At 38.5% G+C, this 20,284-nt stretch overlaps 2 protein-coding genes across 2 annotated transcripts in view; both read left to right on the top strand.

Moving 5' to 3' along the window:
* Nucleotides 1-20,284, top strand: part of LOC122789623 (circadian locomoter output cycles protein kaput-like) — a 1,222,827-nt gene that overhangs the window by 128,410 nt on the left and 1,074,133 nt on the right. The gene's annotated exons all lie outside the window — the stretch shown is intronic.
* The window catches only part of LOC122789788 (agglutinin-like protein 2), a 181,875-nt gene continuing 163,294 nt past the window's right edge, over nt 1,704-20,284 (top strand). The window contains exon 1 of the mRNA XM_044057230.1: nt 1,704-1,761. Coding sequence (XP_043913165.1) covers nt 1,704-1,761 — 58 coding nt within the window. The remainder of the gene's footprint in view (nt 1,762-20,284) is intronic.

The raw sequence follows: 20,284 nt of genomic DNA, 5'->3' as shown, positions 1-20,284 counted from the left end.
GTTTACATGTGTGTGTGTGGTGATGTGTGGCGAGCAGCAGCAGTCATTGCATACTCATGTTACACACCACATTTAAATGTAAATAAGTGTGGTTTTATGGCTGGAAACAGTGTTGCAAGGCAGGAAACCATGTAAACAAACATGAATAGCTTTTTTGTTTAAATCAGAGCACTGAAGGTCCATGGTTTTGCATGGAATGCCACAGTGATCACCAGGGCTTAACAGATATCTCTCAAGTTCTTAATGCAAGACATCTGGACAAAGGCCAACATAATGGAGTGAGCAATGACCCAGAAATAGGGACATATTTGATATATTTGCTCTTTAGAAATGGATTTGAAACTCAAACGTATGTAATATTGAATAACAATTCAAAGATGGCCGCCGTTCTTTAAACACTGCAAAACTACAGCTCTCCAGATATCAGAAACAAAAATCAACCCTGTGGATATATCACAAGATTTTATATGCTAATTGGCAGCAATAACTAAAGTACTAACATCTATCTTCGCTTTTGAGAAGGAAAAATAGAGAAAAAATAGTTTCTAACAGCAGGATTGGAATTGATGGTCAGCCTGACTCTGAACAGAGCAACAAACAAAGGAAATACATATCTCTCAGCTGAAACCTTACATCTGGTATAAATACGTTTACAGTGTATCAAAATGTCAAAAGAAGACAAAACTATGGAAATCACAACTTGTAAAACTAAACTATCTGCCTTGCAATCTCCGGAAAAAGAAGCTTTTTTTAAAAGACAGAAAACAGTTACACAAAGGGAGACTGTAAAAACAGGAATAACAAACAAACCAGACCAACTGGTCAGCATGGAGGAAATTAAATCAGCACTGTTACCTATTCAAGAAGCCTTAAAAGATTTATCAACACAAATGCTTATGTTTAGTGCCACATGTAATCAGATTTTGGAAAGGATGGATAAATCAGAAACCAGAATAGCTGAAAGTGAGGATAAAATAATTATGCTTACGAAAAAAACAGACTCTCATGATGCAGACATCCAAACCATGCAAAATAAAATTTTAGACCTGGAAGCAAGATCCAGACGGAATAATATAATAATCAGAGGAATTCCAGAAACAATTCAGTACAATGATCTGAATGCTACCATAATGCAAATACTCGAAACACTGTTCAAGGACTCTGATAGTGTTAAACAGATTGTTATAGAAAGAGCACATAGAGCTATCAGAGAATAATTTGCTTCAAATGCACATAGACCAGTCTACATCAAAATTCTGAATTATCAAGATGCTAGCAAAATACTGCTATCTATTAAAAAGAATGGTGGATCTATCATCTGGCAAAATAACAAAATTTCCATGACACAGGACTTACCAATACAAATAAGACAATCCAGGCAAATGCTAGCTCCATATTGCAAGTTTTTGATTGAAAAAAACATCAGATTTCAAATGAAGTATCCAAATACTTTAATTTTCACAGTGGATGGTATTAAATATTCAATAAACACTAAAAAAGAAGCAAACCCTACCTTTTTGAAGCTTTTCAAAGCACTGCCACCTTCAGAAGTTTGATCAAAGCATCCAGGTCTTCTTTCAGCATCAGACAGACGGAGACTCCATAACTACGACGATCCAAGGCTTTATAACTCTTTGTTTGTTCTTTTTTTTCTACCAGGCCCTGGGAAACTCGTGATTACATCCTTATCTTGAAATTCCAGCATGTCCACAACGTTTTTCCGAAGATTTATGGCTCCTACGAGTGTAAACAAGCCACAAGGTAACAGGAAGTCCTTTGGAGGATGCAGGGGGACTGATTTCAACATAGCGCATCCAGGAGGTCCGTCCGTGAAATGGTTCCCCCATCGCGGATTCGAAATGAAGAAAACAAGCTCAGCAAGCAGGAAGGACTATAGAGAAGCTGTAGAAACTGTTTGGAATTAAAAACGAAGCTTCCTGGACTTATTTGGAGGGTAAATGGCTTCTGTATGGTATAAGGAAATGTACAGCTGTACAGGTAGGAAATGCTATTGTAATGGGTTGGTTAAAATAGAAGGGTATTGCATTGTATAGTGATAGAATCTGGCAATTATGTCTCTATTTCTTTTTTTTTTTTTTCTCTCTTCCTAGATAGGGTTTTTTTTTTCTTTTGTTCTCTCACTTTTAATTAGGAAAATGTATGTGCATGCTCTGTTCGATAAAATAACAGGATGATGTTAGTATAATAAATGTTATGAAAGACTGGGAACTTGAAATGTTTAAAATGTTACATTTAGGTTGTCCTTCTCTTTAGTATTTTTAAATATATTTTATAGGGATACAATTATTTAGTCAAATGCTTTGTGTAGTACAGTTGTTATTGTTACTTAGAGTATGTTACAAGTTTTAGCAGACTGTTACCTTTGGAGAAGGACAACTACCTAAAACAGTTAGAACATTTAAACAAAAATAACCTTAGGACTGTATTGTTATGTTTAACAACTGTTTCCTTTCTCTGGAATTAATAATTAATAGTGTATATGACAAGAAGTTAAAATGTATTATTCTCATTGCTGAGTATTAATATTGTGAGCTATTAGTTAAACTGGATTTTCACACAACAATTAGTAAATGTGTTTGACTATATTAAGTATGTCCAGAACTGTAGTTAGGTAATTAGTAGTGTTTATTAGGGAATGTTTGGATTAAGCTTTGTAGATTTAGAGATAGTGGTTGTAGGTTTTTTGCATAAGGTTTTTGGGTTAATTTGTAGAGTTAGAAATTTAGATAAACAGAGATATTTAAAGGATGTGAAAAACCTATGTACATCCTGGTCCAGAGGAATAGTGGATAAGCACTGGGCAGGGATGGGATGTCAGATTCGCTTCCAAATAATCTATGGTATGTTAATACACTGTAATCTAAGGTTGTCTCTCAATAGTAGGAATAGGACTACATTTTTGAAGAGCTACAGATGTGGATAATAGAATCTTGGAATGTTAAAGGACTCCAGAACATGAAAAAAAGGAAGCTATTTTTACATTTGTTTTTCCAATCAAAAGCAGACTTTATTTTATTGCAGGAAACTCATTTGACTAATGATCAGTGGGATATACTGAAGAATAAGAAATGGATTAGGGAGATAGTGGTGGTGGAAGGGACAACGAACAGTGCAGGAGTGGCAATTATAATTAAAAACCGATACCAAGAAAAAATATTAGATGTCAAAATAGATAAAGAGGGAAGGTGGTGTTTAGTGGTTCTGATATCTAAGTTCTATGATAAACCTATATTACTCATGAATGTATATGCCCCCTCCACTAATCATCACCATTGTATAACTTCACTTTACTCCATTTTACAACAATACAATAACTGTTATATATTAATGGGAGGTGACTGGAATTCGTATCAAGATCCCAAGTTGGACAAATTTGGTTCATCCAAAGCTTTTAATAAACAGGCAATGATAGCATTGAAGGAATTTAAAACTGATTTCAAACTATACGACCCATTTATACATACACACACACAAAAGAAAGCAGAGAATTTTACTTTTTACTCAAGCTGCCATAAAATGTGGTCGAGAATTGATTTTTTTTTTATTTCGGAAGTATTGCTATCTGCTGACCCATGTGTTTCTACCCAAGCCAGACAATTATCGGACCACTCAAAGATCACACTAACACTAAACAATAATAATATGAGTAATAGGAGACTTCGAGGATACAATTGGTCTTTAAATCCATATTTACTAAGGAAAGAGGACATATTGAAAGAAGTTAAAGAGACACTTGAACAGTTACTTCATAACTTTCTTAAAAACAGACATCCAGTTGATATAGAATGGGCTACAACCAAAGCCCAAATAAGAGGGATTTTTCTTCATAAAGCTACTTACTATAAAAAAATGCAAAATAAGGAACTATTAGACTTGGAAACTAAAATTAAGTCATTAGACCAGGAGTTAATGAGGAACTATAATTAACAAACAGAAATAAACTTATTAAAGTGTCAAAAAGAACTGTTTTTACTACACAATAGTAAACTGTCATTTTATGAACAGAGAAATTTAGTGAAATACGCAAATCATATTCAGACTCCCACAAAAGCATTAGCACGCATTATTAACCAAGCAAAATCAACATTATTAATATCAGAAATAAGCTATAATAATAGAACATATACTAATAAGGCAGATATCATGAATACTTTTGAAAAAATATTTAATCAGATATATGGTGATCAGCAGACAATTTTACCAGATAAAGTTAGGAAAGATTTCTTGCAGAAGATCATATTCCTGAATATTGATAATGAGTCCCATAGGGATTTAATTAAACCAATTTCAGCGGAGGAGGTAGCAGAGATAATTAAAAAGCTGAGACCACATAAAGCCCCAGGCCCGGATGGATTGACCTCTGAATTTTATAAAACTTTTAATGAGATTCTGAGTAAAATACTTTCACAGACATTTAATTATATAACTCAAAATAAAATCAATGATCCTCACTTTAATGCTTCTAAGACTATTTTGATACCGAAAGAAAAAAGTGACTCTAAAAACCCAGATAATTACAGACCCATTTCACTATTGAACATAGACATGAAAATTATGACATCCATCCTGGCAAATAGACTGAAAAAGGTCACAAATTTATTAATATCAGAGGAACAGGCAGGATTTATGGATGGGAGACAGACCACTGATAATACATTAACGCTTCACACATTAATTTCATATGCCAAGTACAAAAATCTCAATATTTATGCACTCATAATTGGCACTTAGAAAGCATTTGACAGAGTTAACTTGGTATACCTATTTGATATGTTATCATACTTTAATTTACCTTCGGATTTCATTCTAACATTAAGGAAAATATATAATAACGCATATACAAATATATTTATCAGTCAAGAATGCTCTAAAAGAACACAAATTAAAAATGGTACCCGACAAGGTGCCCATTATCTCCTATTTTATTTAATCTCTATTTGGAACCATTATTTTTACATCTTAAACAAAATGATTTTTACAATCCTCCAACACTATATGGTATGAAAATAAATATGGCTGCTTTCGCAGACGATTTAAATATATATTGTACCACACTAGTGTCAGACACCGAGAAAATATTAAAAGCAATAGAAGACTTTGAGAAAATCTCTAATTACAAACTGAATTTTAAGAAATCCAAAATATTCCCATTAAAGACTCCTACACTTTTTCATTGCTACCATTGATAGGACAAGTATTGATGGAAGAAAAAACAAAATATCTGGGTATTGTATTTTCAACTGATAATAGAGATTTTTTTATAAACAATGTTAAGTCAACTTGGGATCAGATAACTTTGGACTTGAAAAGATGGAGTAAACTGAAACTACCAATGATGGCAAGAACTGCAATTATCAAAATGAATGTTCTTCCCAGAATATTATATATACTTAGAACTACACAACTTAGAATCATGAGGACATTTTTTAAACAGCTTCATATAGGACTAGGGAGATTTCTTTGGGAACCTAGGAAAACGAGGATAACATATGAGAAACTGATGGCTCCAAAGAATAGAGGAGGTTTAGATTTACCAGATTTTGAAACTTATTACTTGATAATTAATGCCAACAGAATCTTGAGGGTGATTCACTTTGATAGAGGCAGTCTGAAATGGGCGCCAAAATGGCTGGTCTTAACCTACAGACATGTAACTAAAGTGAGAATTAACTGTAAAGCTCTACCCTTTCTGAATAGAGGAACACTCAGTAAGTATGACTTAATGGAACATATTAAAAGTTACGTAACTTCAATTCAAAATCTTTTTACCTCATTAAACCTACTAAAATATATGATGGTGTTTCAACCATTTCACAAGAACCCAAATTTAGTAATTGGGAATAAGTTGATAGACTTACAAAAATTCTCCCTAATAAAGGATTTAATTGTATTGGATCTCTACCCCTTTCTTGGGGTATCAGTTCACGATATTTTAAAAGAGAAAAGTCTTCCTATTTCCTATCTAATTATCATGAGACAACTTAAAGATCTGGCTATAAATTATTTTAATAACTTTGATTTTAATGACGAGGAATTAAATATATGTCGTAATCTGTGGGAAGCTCTGATACAAGATAAAAAATATATAACTACTTCATATAAACTGATAAAAGAGATGAAATATAATAAACATATTCTCTTATCGAATTATTGGAGGGAAAAATTAATATTAGTTGATGACAGCAAGATCTTGGAAGCATTTAATTTAACATTAAAGTCCGTGTCCCTTCAGAAATTACTATTCACACAATTGATGATATTTAACAATGCCTACTATACCCGTCTTATTCTTCATAAATTTGACTCAAAGAACTCGCCTAAATGTCCATATTGTACAGACCAGACAGCTGATTTGTTTCACATGTTTTGGAGTTGCAAATGCATTTTTAAACTTTGGAATTCATTAAAACTTCAATTACAGAAAATGGGATACCAGCATTCAACACTCTCTTGGGAATTTATGATCCTACATATTCCTCCAGATAACTTAGATAAATCAAAAAAGATCATAATCATGAATATTTGTTTATTAATGAAACTATACATAGCTTCAAACTGGTTGAACCCGACTCAGACATCTTGGGAAAATTTTAGAATATTAGCAATCAGACACTTATTAGTGCATAAATTGTTAATCAATGACCATAAGAAAAGCATAAATAATATAAAAATATGGGAGCAAATCTTCAATATTGTGTTGGCTTAGGGGTTCTTATCCACTATTACTCAGGACACATATTTATAAGACTGATTCAATCTTAGATTTGACATAGATCATAACAATAATAAAGACTGTTGACTTTTTCATGTTGTATTTCTTTTTTAATAATTTGTATTAATATATAATGTTTATGTAACTTTTGGAAGCAATCATGTATATATTGTATATATTTATAGTGTGTAGTTATGTAATTGAAAAACAATAAAAACGGATAATTGAAAAAAAATATTGAATAACATCAGTCCTGAGATAATCCCATTGATATTAAGTATATGATGCAAACACAGTATAGGACAGTGTATACAGTGCAGAGTATTGTGTAATCCTATTCCTGGCATTCTGTCTCGATGCTGTGTAAATGATCTGTAAGGGTACATGGACTGCCATGTAAAATAAACACTCAGGGATGTCTGTATACTGAATAGAGATGCACACATGAATTCTTGGAATGGATGCAGGGAAAGAGGACAATGAAACAACCTAATGTACAGTAGATGAGGGCATGTCAATGGAAGACAGTTGTAGCAGCAACAAGAATCATATATCAATATGGCACAGTAGGGACTGCACAGTGAAAATGTGTATTATGTGAATGTCATGCAAGATGACATAGCAATGAGAAGAATATCTGTGTGAGATAAGCATGCTTACATGAACAATGCAGAGGACATCTATCAGGGATGTTGTATACAATTGGAGTATTTGCATTTTGTGAAGCTGTGCAAACTGATTTGCCTGAATATGAGTGTAATTTCAGCAGAGATCTCCGGCAAGTGGGACACAGATAAAGACTGATAGACAGCAGTAGAAGCATACAGAATCCTGGACAATATCAGAAAAATACCACAAATAATCCCATATCTCTGACGTAACATATGTAACTTAGAGTGATCAGACAGGGTTATGCACAAACACACTTGTACAACTATTATGACGTGTGCACACTATGAGAGTAATCATGCATATCGTACTGACACTGTAACATCTGGAGGTGTTAAGAGGGACACTGCTATACCTGTATGTGACATGATAATCAATACCAGCTAGATGAATGGTGTGCATGGCATATATATATATGTATATATATATATATATATATATATATATATATATATATATATATATATATACAGGTCCCCTACGAAATCCCAAACGCACAGAATCCTGACGCCCAAAATACCGAGACAAAAAGCCCAAAACCCCACATTACCGAAAGACCAGAAGCGCGAAATTCAAAATCTTGATGTTAAGGGAGTTAGCGCTTCTGGTGTTGCAGTTCAGGTAAGTGTGTGTGTGTAAGTGTGTTTGTGAGGGGCTTTAGTGTGTGTAAGTGTGTGTTGTGACTGTGGGGTGTGTGTGTGTGTGTGTGTGTGTGTGTGTGTGTGTGTGTGTGTGTGTGTGTGTGTGTGTGTGTGTGAGGGACTGTAATGTGTGGGTGTGAGTTTGCCTTGTGTATATGTTTGTGCGATCTCGAAGTTAGAATAATAAAGTAGGGGGTGTGGGAGGGTGCAGGGGGGGTGAAGCCCCCCTGCTTATCTTTAGTGTAGGGTGGTTTATTTTGGTTATGGGGGAGGGTGTGCGTATGTTTCTGTGTGTGCTGTATGTATTAGTTTTGCGATTTTGAATTTCGCACTTTCAACGTTTTGGTAATGTGGAGTTTCGGGCTTTTCGTCTCGGTATTTTGGGTGTCAGGATTCTGTGCATTTGGGATTTCATAGGGGATATATATATATATATATATATATATATATATATATGTATGTATGTATACACAATCCACACTATTGCAAATGTTAACAATGTCATTAATGTTTGTCAAATAGCTATGTATGTACTGTGTTCATCACTGGAATAGGTATCACACATGCATCCGGTGTAACACCTTGATGGGGTTTCCACAGCATCAGACAGTAATGTTTACACCACAAAAAGAATACCTTGGTATGGCCAATAAGATGTGTGACAGCTCGCTGTGGCAAAGGTGGTGCACTTCTGTTACACATCACTGGAAGGTGTGTAGTGAGATACATGAAGAAGGGTGCATTGTACTCAGTTACTGGTGTGATGAAAGCTGTGAACTATGGAGGTATTATGGCCTTTGATGTGGATGTCCTTCAAATAATCAGTAGTTGTGTCACATACAAGGGAGTAGTCAGCACTGTGGCCACATGCTGGTGTATATACCAATTACCATCTACCCCAGGACACAAGTCACATGCTTACTGGTCTGATTATAGGGTGTGATGCCTACATTATACTTGGGTTGTGTGTTTGTTTTCCTGACGTAACAAGTTCCCCCATATTTTTGTGTCATTGCAGGTATTGTCATGGCTGTGGCAGCAATCTTTGATGTGTGTTGATACTGTCTGTATTATACTAATTTCACAGTTGGAGTCAATGATTACCCACAATCTGTAGTCCTGCAGTGAGCTGTTTAGACACAGGATGTGTATGTCATTTGATGTCTGGGACTTAACTAATGGACAGAAAAGGGACTAGCAGACAACCCTGATGAATAGACCTGATCACTGGACATGAGATATACTTCACCTCACACATTTCAATATATTTCCATGCCATGTATGTGATACAGTGGTCTCCCCATTTGGTGATATAGGTGTTTATAGCCACATCTGAGAGTGCTGAGTGAATACCTCAGTGTGGGTCTGTGTCAAGTTCTTGGGCTTGTCGAGTTCAAAAGGATGATAGTGTTGTCACCATGCATGCCCTTGATGACCTCTTTGAGGACATCTAACAGATGTAACAGACATGATGTAGCATTAACAACTCACACAGGTCTGTTGCACACAGCGGATATATTACTAGTATCCATTTAGTAAAAAGTCCATGATGACATGTTGGTCTATCTCACAGATGAGGAGAATCAGGATGCGTCTATACATGCATGCATCAGGTGCTGCCCCCCCCCCGAACTCACATGGATGCATGTTGATGTACACCCTTCTACAGGAACATAGTCTGTGTGGAGGGTGTGTTTGAAGTGTGCATTCAACCATGTCAGGTAGGCTTATGTTCTGAGTCATGCGATAAACAATCTGTGATGTTGTCACAGCCCATTGATTCTGTGTGATAGGTCTGGATGAAGGTAAGACAGTGCATACTGGCTGTCTTGATCTGGTTTAGGGTTTGGACACAATCCCCCATGCAGGTCTGAGAGAAACTCACCCAGCTGGGGATTAACCCTTAGGTCACTCGATGGGTAACCAACTGGCTCACTAACTGAACACATACTGTGAAATTGGTGAATCACCCTGTACTGGTAGATCTGTCACCATTGGCATACCCCAGGGATCTGTGCTTGGCCCTTTACTGTTTGGAATCTTTTTCTCTACAGTTGAAGCTAAACTATATGGCCTTTGGCTTACCGCGTTTGTTGATTATTGCGTATTGGATGAAATCTTTGAGTCCTCCTGTATTGATAACATACTACAGTAGGGGTTAACACAGACAAATGATTGTTGACAAAGCCACACAGTTTAAAAATGAATGCAAAAATGTGTCTTCATGTTGTCCTGCAAAGTGGAATTCTCTGCTAATTACAACATTGACAACAGTCCCACCCTGCTAAAGCCCATTGATGCAAGCACTGGGAACACACATAGATAGCAATCTGAACTTTGACTACCAAGTGTCTACACTGCTATTGAAAGACTATGTTGTGCACATGATAAGTCATGCCATTATATTCAGATCTGAGGACAATATTACAGCACTGGTACTTAAACCTCATCAGAACACTAACAGAGTATAATGCTGTCTTATGCATGTACCTCACCAGACAACACAGGGCTTACAAACCATGCTATGATGTATTTGGATAGACTGAAAGCCATACCACTATAATCTGGGTTGTATAGGATAAGGTGATTTCTGCTTGGCCACCAGACCAGTCTCTGACCCTGCCCTGGTGGGAATAGTGCACATTCACAAGTCAGACATAGCTGATGACATCAGCAGTGTCTGGTGCAGAGAATATGGTAATAACAGTGTCCCACATGCTGGTGTAAAAGGCTCTTTTTAATGCTAAGCAAGAGCACAAACACACACACACACACACACACACACACACACACACACACACACACACACACACACACACATGCGCGTGCACACACACACACACACACACACACACACACACACACACACACACAAATGACTGCAGTGAGAATAGAACTCCTACCTAACTAAATACACAGACTACAGAACTCTGTATTTAAGGCAAGTGTCACAGCCCAGGTCTGGCTTGGAGTGTCTCAAAGAGCACTTTATAGCTAATGACATCAGCAGTGTATGGTGAGGAGAATATGGTAATAACAGTGTCGCACATGCTGGTGTAAAAGGCTCTATGTAATGTCAAGCCAGAGCCCACACACACACACACACACACACACACACACACACACACACACACACACACACACACACACACACTTGACTGCAGAGATAACAGAACCCCTACCTAACTACACCGACTACAGAACTCAGTACTTTATGCAAGTGCCATGGCACAAGTCTGACTTTTACAAGACTCCAATTGAACTTATAGTGGATGACATCAGCAGGGCATGTTGGAGTTGAGAATAGATGTTGAGAATCCTGCATTGGTTCATAGCTTCATAGATTAATAAGAGGTTTCCAGCCTAATCCTTAGGGCATTTACAAGCATAGCTGTGTAAAAATACAAGCACCATTTTTAGCATAGTTAGATGGTCAGTATTAGAGTGATTTTGTGATCAGCACCAACTGGTCCTGTCCATGAGGGACATAGGTGCCACCCCAGGGGTGAATTTACAATCACCCATCCAGTTGTCAAATTTGCACTTGAATAGGAGCATTGAGAAGCACTACTTTACATACAGTGGGAGCCTATTGCAGAGGAGTGGCAATCACTGGGAGATATTTCTGCCTCCCCAGCATGTTGTGTTTATGTCACAGGCTAGGTTGAGATCCCTGTAGCAAGTTATTCTTGCCCCATTTGATTTGCAGAAGTCCAGCATTTCTAGAAGGGCAGGGTTTGAGACTTTTCTGTAGGCTAGGTATAGGTCACCTCTCAGCAGCCTGCATGATACTGAGTACAGTGACGGGTCTTTCAGTCTTTCTATGTTTGTCATGTTTTGGAGTCCTTGGATTCTCCTGCTCAGAAACCTCTGTGTTTTTTCCAGTTAATGCAAGTGTCTGGTGAGGTACAGCCAGAAGGGAGCATTGTACTCAGTTAGTGGTCTGATAAGGGTAGAGTACAGCAGAGCTATGACCTTCCTGATCTTGGATCTGATCTTGGATGTGATAACCTTAATTATGAGGGATGCAATGTAGAATGAGTGTCCCACCACCATGCACACATAGTGATTGACATGTAGATTGCTATCAACATGTATTCCCAAGTGTTACAACACTGTAGTTGAGCTTAGAGGGGTGCTATGTATATCATAATTAGAAAGGGTACTTCATTGCCAAAAGGGACAAATAGGCATTTTTTTGCTTTAAGGCTCAGTCCATGTGTTTGGCATCAAGCGTTTGTGAGTGTCATCCCCTTCAGTAGTATGTTAGCATAGTTGGGGGACTCAATTTGACTGCATCAAGTTGACAGTCATCTGAAAACTTGGTAAGCCACACACCATCTACCTTGGCCTGAATGTCAGAGAAATACTTTCCAAACAGTTGCGGGCCCAGCACAGATCTTTGAGGTATTCCAATGGTAAGTGGTCTAGTGGTGAAGGTGCAGTCCCCAACTTTGACAGTGTGCATTCTGTTCATGAGCCAGTTGGCTATCCATCTTGTAATGCATGGATTAATCCCCAGATGATAGAGTTTCTCTATGATACCTGAATGGGGATAATGTCAAAGGCCTTGCATACATTAGCATCGCAGTATGTCCTGTTACCCCTCATCCAGGTTTTTTGGGTCATTATCAAAAAAGTCCACTAGGTTTAATAAGCAAGATCTACTCTTGACAAAACCAAAATGAGTCAGGTCAAGAGTGTTGAAGGTCACCTATGTCCCTGTGGATAAGGTCCATGCTTATCTCTTCCCTAGCCTTGCAGATAGGGCTTTTTAGGCTTGTAGGTAAATAGTTCTAGTTCTGCATGTTAACTGACTGAAGGTCTGCATGTTAGCAGATTGATGTGCCTTGCATATCACACAACATTTTATATTAATTGCTGTAATGTAGGTGATATATGTTTGAAATAGTATTGAGACAACAGAGTTGCAGTGTTTGGGGAGAGGCAGCACATGGCTGTATTGTAAATATGTGACATATTGTTAGATAGGGCCTTCAGTTTGTTGTGTTTTCACATGTAATTTCATGTCATAGACAGTAAATGGACAATAAACAGCAGTAATACCTAATAATATTTATTTCCCCATTGCTCTCTTAGCAGCTGGTTTGTACGATGGTTGGTTAAGTGTTTGTGTATGCGAGATACACATTTCCATTACTTTCCTTATTTGTGCATAGTTAAACAGTGAGGTACATTGCTAAAGCCTGAGAGTTAGTATTGATTGAATCAACATTTCTATCTGTGCATTGTATATGTATTGTACTGTTATACATAAATGTGGAACTTTTCTCTCTGGGCATCCGCTGAAAACAGCATTTTGTCCAGTTGAAACTTTCCAGGTAAACAAATGTAAAATAAAATAAAAATAACTAAAATAAATAAATAGTATTGAGGCTATGAAACATACCTGCTGCTTAACTGACTCTATTGCAGCAGGTGTAGAGGCATTCACACATTTCTTTTTGAGCCCAGATGATATTGGGCTCGAATCCATGTGTATCTAAGACTTTTAAATAATTTTAAATAATCAGTGATAATGCAATGACATTAATTCTTTATAGCATGTGTTGCTGTGGGTCAGTAATATAATATGCAGGTGTCAACATAACCTGTGAATTACGTGCTGTTTACTTAACTTTGCAACCTTGGCAAAATTACATCTAAAACTTAAGTCTAATCTGACACACCCACTGGTCCGTATTGCTGTTGTATTTTCCTTCTCCCTACGAGTAATCATTCACAGTTGCAATCCATTAAAAAAACACTGTCTGCTCTATGTTTACATCAGCTAAGCCAAGTATTTGGAATTCAGCAGTTCTAATGACTCATACCTCATTTGCATATTCATAGTGCTGACAGCCCTGAATGTATACTATAAAAAGCAAGCATGTAGCTAGGGAAACTAAAGATGAGGAAACTTGTTTATGTGGAGAACACAGAAAAGAGGCTTTTACTTTGGGATATATCTGCACAGAGGATTACTGAACTTGAGAAGGTATGTGCTTGCATTTTGTCAGTTATATACTGCATATGCTGAAACCCAATTGAGAAAAATCTGTTTAATGTTTTATATATATATATATATATATATATATATATATATATATATATATATATATATATATATATATATATATATATATATATATACACACACACACACACACATAGATAGAGAAAGAGAGATTAGTAAAGGCTTATACACTTTTATCTGTATACATTAGTTAGAAGTGTACTGATGGCATGGGCATGTTTGTCAGGGCATTTCACAGGTATACATGATTGGCAATACCTTAACATGGAATGTTCCGTGTTACATAGGTTCATAGGTTGGTACTGGGCTATCTGCCCGAAGGCATATATTAGCCCAGCCACAATGTGCGGTATTCACCGCCCCTTTAATAGTTCCCTAGACCTTTGTACTAGCAGCTAGTACCCTTGGCCCCTATCTAGTAGTGCTGTTGGTGTGATCCCCGGTGTGAACTTTCTGTTACCCATCAACTCATCAAGGTTCCTCTTGAAGAGTGATAGTGAGGGGCTCTGTCTTATGTAGATCGGGATCCTGTTCCATAGTAAGGGAAGTCTCTGCGAAGGGACATCTGTAGACTTTTCAGGGCCAGTTCATTTGATAGCTCTTTTAGCATTTTAAAGATAGTTTGTTAGCAAAATGTGTCAATTACCTGTTCTTTTGGGGGTGGGGGAGCAAAGCTGCATTTCTGTTATGGCACAAAATATTGTTACTCTTCTTTTTTTGCATGCAGCCTGTTGTTCATATTTCAAATCTCTAGACTGTTTTATATTTCTCAGTGTGTAATACTAAAATCCTAGCCTTTCTCTTTATCTGGGAACAGTTATTTTGTAGTTATGTGATACTTATGTGTATTATCCTTCTGTTGTCTTTTAGGACACCTAGGACTATGCCACCCAGGCATCTCAATCCCCAAAAGCCACCATTCACGGGTGCTGAAAATTAGGTAATTGTGGAAGCTTTTAGGCAGCATGTTGTCTTCCTGCTTGAGAGGGGATGTGGAGATATGTCAGGCAGAATCAGATTTGGCAGCAGATCATCACAGATGTCAATGCAGTGGGTGGCCACCACAGAACAAATGACCAGATGCACCATGGGGCCAGTGATATGATCTCATCTACAAGGAGGAGAGTTGCTGCAGTGGGCCATGATCAGATCGGTACTGGGGGGGGAGCTTGTTGCAGAGCCACCATTAACAGCAAATGAAGAGTTCCTGTCCACTGTCAGGGATCCAGACAGCTCCCAGGAAAGGTATGAAAGAGAGCAGTCGGACCACCAGGCTGTATTCCACTTTTAATAAAAGCAAAGTTAAAAACACATGAGCATTCTCGGATCTATGCCCTTCATCAGATAAAATGTATTTCAAACCTCACAGGTTTTAAATAAGAATCAGTACTTACGTATTATCTCAACCACATTTTCGCCCTGATGCTGGTTGCTTCTCCTTGTGTCAACTGGGACCAATGAAGTATGAGAAAACCTCAAAGATGTGTTTTCTTTAATGTGTTATTGTTTTTAGGATGGTTTTTCACTTCAATGGCTGAAAAAAATAAGGTTTGAAAAATAGGTTTCCCCATTTACTGCCAGCATCTCAAGATGTCAGTTAAGAAAGTCCAACGTTCCACTTAAAACGCGTTCCGCATTCTCAGCCTTTGCCCTGCGAATGGAAAGCATCAGGAAAGAAAAGCAAAGCAGTACCCCGTCTAACATCTTAAACAGTAATCGGGACGGGTAGACTGTTAAAACACGATCTTGGTGGTGGGTTTGTAAAACTAGTAAGGGTTTGCACATGTTAGGATTTGTGGCTAGTGTGCTCAAAAGCAGCTAATTCGTTGGAAGTGTGTGTGTGTGTGTGTGTGTGTGTGTGTGTGTGTGTGTGTGTGTGTGTGTGTGTGTGTGTGTGTGTGTGTGTGTGTCTTTTTCTAACATCATACGCTATGACTGCCCACACTCCTTTCAGGCCAACGTACGTATATACAGACAGCCACTGCAATCGCTCACTGAATTCAATGCTTGATGTCTTTCAAGCACGCTAGCCACAAATCCTCAAATTTGTACCCTTACTCATTTTAAAAAGCCACCGCCAACATCCCAGAAGAGTTTTTTACAGTCTACCCTCCCTGATTGCACTTCCTTGTCATTGTTTGAGTAAAAGAGAAGAAAGTCCAGCACGTCGGAAAATGTGGTTGCGATAATACGTAAGTACCTAAGAATCAACTCATGTCAATTCAATACTGCACCCTCCTCCTTTTTAGGGCTGGCTTCAGTGGAACTACCCATTCAAACCAGAGAATTTATCTGCTGTTAATTCTAAAATCCATTTGGATTCACTATATTCTGTATAATTCACCAAATCTCCTTCCTTTATATTAATGTTTACTATCTGCAAAAACCATAAATTTGAAAGTATGTCCTGAATTCTCCCAGGAAAGTGCAGAACAGCATGTTCTTGACATTGGAACTACTGTTTCAGGGACAGCAAGGATGTCCCAGGAGGAGCTTTCGGGTAGACTTTAGTATCTCAATTGTTAAATACTGTTGAATAGTAAAACAATTTAAATCAATATGTTAGTTCTGTTTCACATGATTTTTTTAGGGGGGATTGAAGATTGTTACAGTTAACTACTCATTTTGATTGACTACATATGGGCTTAAGTTGGAGTTGTCATCCAAGTTATTGTTGAAAGGATAGTTAATGGACAAATAAAGGGGTAAAAGTATTACCCCCTGTGTTACTGTTGGTTTACTATCATAAATTCGAAAGTAAAAATAAATAATGTCTTTATTTTCGAATTTATGCATCGAAAATGAACATTTTTCGAATTATAGTAAACTCGAAAACAAGGGTGTATTTTCGAAAATGTCGCTTGCGACATTTACGACGATACACAGCATGCCCACCATTCCCATAATCACCTACCTACCTAACCGAACACACAGTTATGCAGGGGGGCTGTGCCCTGCACCTGTGGGGCTGTGCCCCCCCCCAAACTTAATATTCCAACTCCGAGATCGCACTACAGTGAGGAAAGGGATGCATTTCCCTAACCGCACTGTACCGCGATCCCCTCCCATGACCGAAAGTTAGAATTGCGAATGCACAGTTCATTCGCAATGCAAACCTTCGCTCATGTCACCTGCCGTAATATGAAGTATTCGAACATCTGATGTTCGAATACTTCATAGCCGTGCAAATGCACATCAACATAATGATAGCAAACTGTTACTGTTAATTGTGATGATGTCCTTACCTTTTGCTTAACATCTTCCAGGACCATCTGGCATGCAGAGGATACCCACATCTGCACATGGTAATCCAAACAGGACCAGCTGGCATGCAGAGGATACCCTCATCTGCAGATGGTAAGACAAACATTTATATGTAAGCACTGATAAGCAATTCAAAGAAATATCTTAGTGTGTGATGTTGATGTCAGCACTGTTGTGTGTATTGCTGTACTGTCTAATAGCGTCAGCACTGTTATTTTGTTAGCATATATTGTACTATAGTAGCATAGGTATTAATTGTTCCTGTGTTTGTTGCTTATAATCACAGGTGACCCTGACAGTGGAAGTGTGGGACTTCTATCACCTGATGTCAGAGTATTAGCAGACTCTGATGATGATGGTGGCCAAACAGATGCACAGTCAGGGGCTGCAGAGGTTGAATCTGACACTGAGGTTAACATACAGGTATCTCCTGAAATTCCATCGGACATAACCAGTGGGCCTATGCCTACCCATTGTAGTGCCCCCACAGATGTTTGACTGGTGGATGGTGAGACAATCACTTAGGGAACTGTGGTTACTATGGCTTTAGTGACTGTTGACTCTGGCCATAGCCAAAGTGTTGGTAAAGTGTCACACACAGAAGGGTTTGCTGAATAAGGGTTGCTGTCGATCCTCTAACTGATCCAGGTGTCTCTTCCCATGCCACTCAATATATGTTTAGGGCTGTCATGCAGGCACAGGCATGTTTCCATAGGTACTCCATAGAAATTCTTAGGGTTGTAGATGTGCCACAGGCTGACATGTGTGACTGCCTCCAGTATGTTGCCAATTCAATAGATCAGATGAATGACACATTGGAATGAGCGGTGTCTGTTATGGAACGTCTGCTGGGAGAGGGGTGGCATCCTTGTGGAGGCAGGTCAGCCACATCATCTGCTGTTAGTCAATGTGGCCATGCCCAGTTATGCTCCCATAGTGATAGTACTTAACCTGCTCCATCAGTGGGTGAGCTGTCCACACCCAGATGTGGTAGGTCATGAGGTTATGGTCCTAAGCATACTTGTGAGGGGAGCTTGTCCAGCAGATATCAGCTATGTTCAGGTAGCAGCAGCGCATCTAACCATGGGCGTGGATGTGACAGTGCAACTCCTGGCAGACCCAGTTCTCATGGACAAGGATGACAACGATGAACTGCCACCTCTACCATGCATGTCTCACACCTGTCCGACATACCAAGATGTAGAACTAGCACAGAGCTTGGCTGTGTTCATGCAGATACTCACACACCAATTTCACCTGGAGGACCCCTACAGACACACACACACACACACACACACACACACACACACACACACACACACACACACACACACAGACACACACACACAAAAAGTTACATGGTTCATCTGTGCAGCTTAAAGCTCATTTTGTCTCACTGGCCACTTGTTGCTTTATCCAAATGTCTGCCTGCTTCTCTTTCTTACTCATGCACACTCACCAACCTTTTGTGTCAGCCTAGGGTTCATGCCCCCCCCCCCAACCCCTTGTGCAAGTGATGATAACTGTGCCATATCCCTGTTTTGTATCTTCTGGATTCAGGGATACATAAGCTTTGTGTCTGATGCTCCGAGTGAATAGCTGACTTAGTGCTTACTATATCTGCATTTGTGATGTTGAACTGGTAATTGCAACTTTGACTTATATTGGACTTATAAAGTTAGACAACTGATAGTATTAATATTTTACAACTTTATTGTAAATGATCTTGTGAAGGTCATGAATTCTGAAGCTGCAGTTTGTATCATTACATTTTCAACTTCTCTCTTTAATGATTTCCCAGTACAAGCGTATGGTGCTAAACTGAAGGTATGCAGTCACCATCACTATTTTGAGAGGTATGAGTGTGTGTCTTTGATGCCTGAGGCCTACTGCTTAATAATGGACACATAAGTCAAATAAGTCTCTGCTGTCTCATGTTAAGGTAATTTCTGTACAAATCACCCACCTTTTACTTGCTTACACTAACTACCAAGCAACAAAATGCAAGGATATGCCAGTCATTCACATGATTACACAATACACTCCAGGTTCAGCACTTACCTTGTAAATCCAGCAGTTGCAACAGTTTTAGTTCAGGACTGACTCTGTCTGATGCAATTAGTACACAGCCAATACGTGGGTAGGCAAAGGTTGTGAGAGCTGCCTGGCATCAATGTTGCTATATCTATGTGAGTAGGAGGAAGGTTTTAGGCCCTTAGGTGATGAGGGAGTGTACTATGCATTGACTCTTAACCAATGCAAGGGCATATTGAGCACACTTACATCTACCTACACCTACAGCAGCTGCTGTTTCGCCCTCTGACTCTTCACCTGCATGTGGCAGTGGTGACCTTGACATCAGTGGTGGGATGTGTGCTCCTTCCCCTTGTTGATCCTGCTAAGCTGTTTTCTCAGGATGATGTTGCTTAGCATGGCACATACTGTGAATATTTCAGTACATGTCTGTGGATTCTACTGTGTGGCCCCCACAGATATACGTAGGCACCAGAATCACGACTTCAGCAGCCAAAATACAAGCTCTGTGGTATTTCTGGTTTGAGGGTGTGCCTTATTATCATGTTCTTCAGCAGGTGTGTTTGCATTTCTGATGGTTGTCATCAATCATGGCTCCAGTACTAAACATGTATCCTCCAGTAGATAACCCTTTGGGATATCACCACTAGTGAACATCTGATACTGTTGGGAGGTGTACTAGATATGTGACTTACGGTAACTGCCAGGGTTGCCAGCACACACATTCAAGATAATTCAAGATGATTCCTTTGGCATTATACACAATTTGGAAGGCAATAGAGTGGAATCCCTTTCTATTAACGTAAAGCCTTCCCTAGTCCCCTGGTGCTGTCCTAATTTCTACATGTGTGCAATCTATGGCACCCAGTACTTTAGGGTAGTGTGCTACAGGGTAGAACTCCTGCA

Source organism: Protopterus annectens, chromosome 15.part0, assembly GCF_019279795.1.
Source record: "Protopterus annectens isolate FY-2018-M chromosome 15.part0, PAN1.0, whole genome shotgun sequence".
Taxonomy (NCBI): Eukaryota; Metazoa; Chordata; order Ceratodontiformes; family Protopteridae; genus Protopterus; species Protopterus annectens.
Note: the sequence above shows the minus strand (reverse complement) of the source record. Positions and strands in the feature narration are given on the sequence as shown.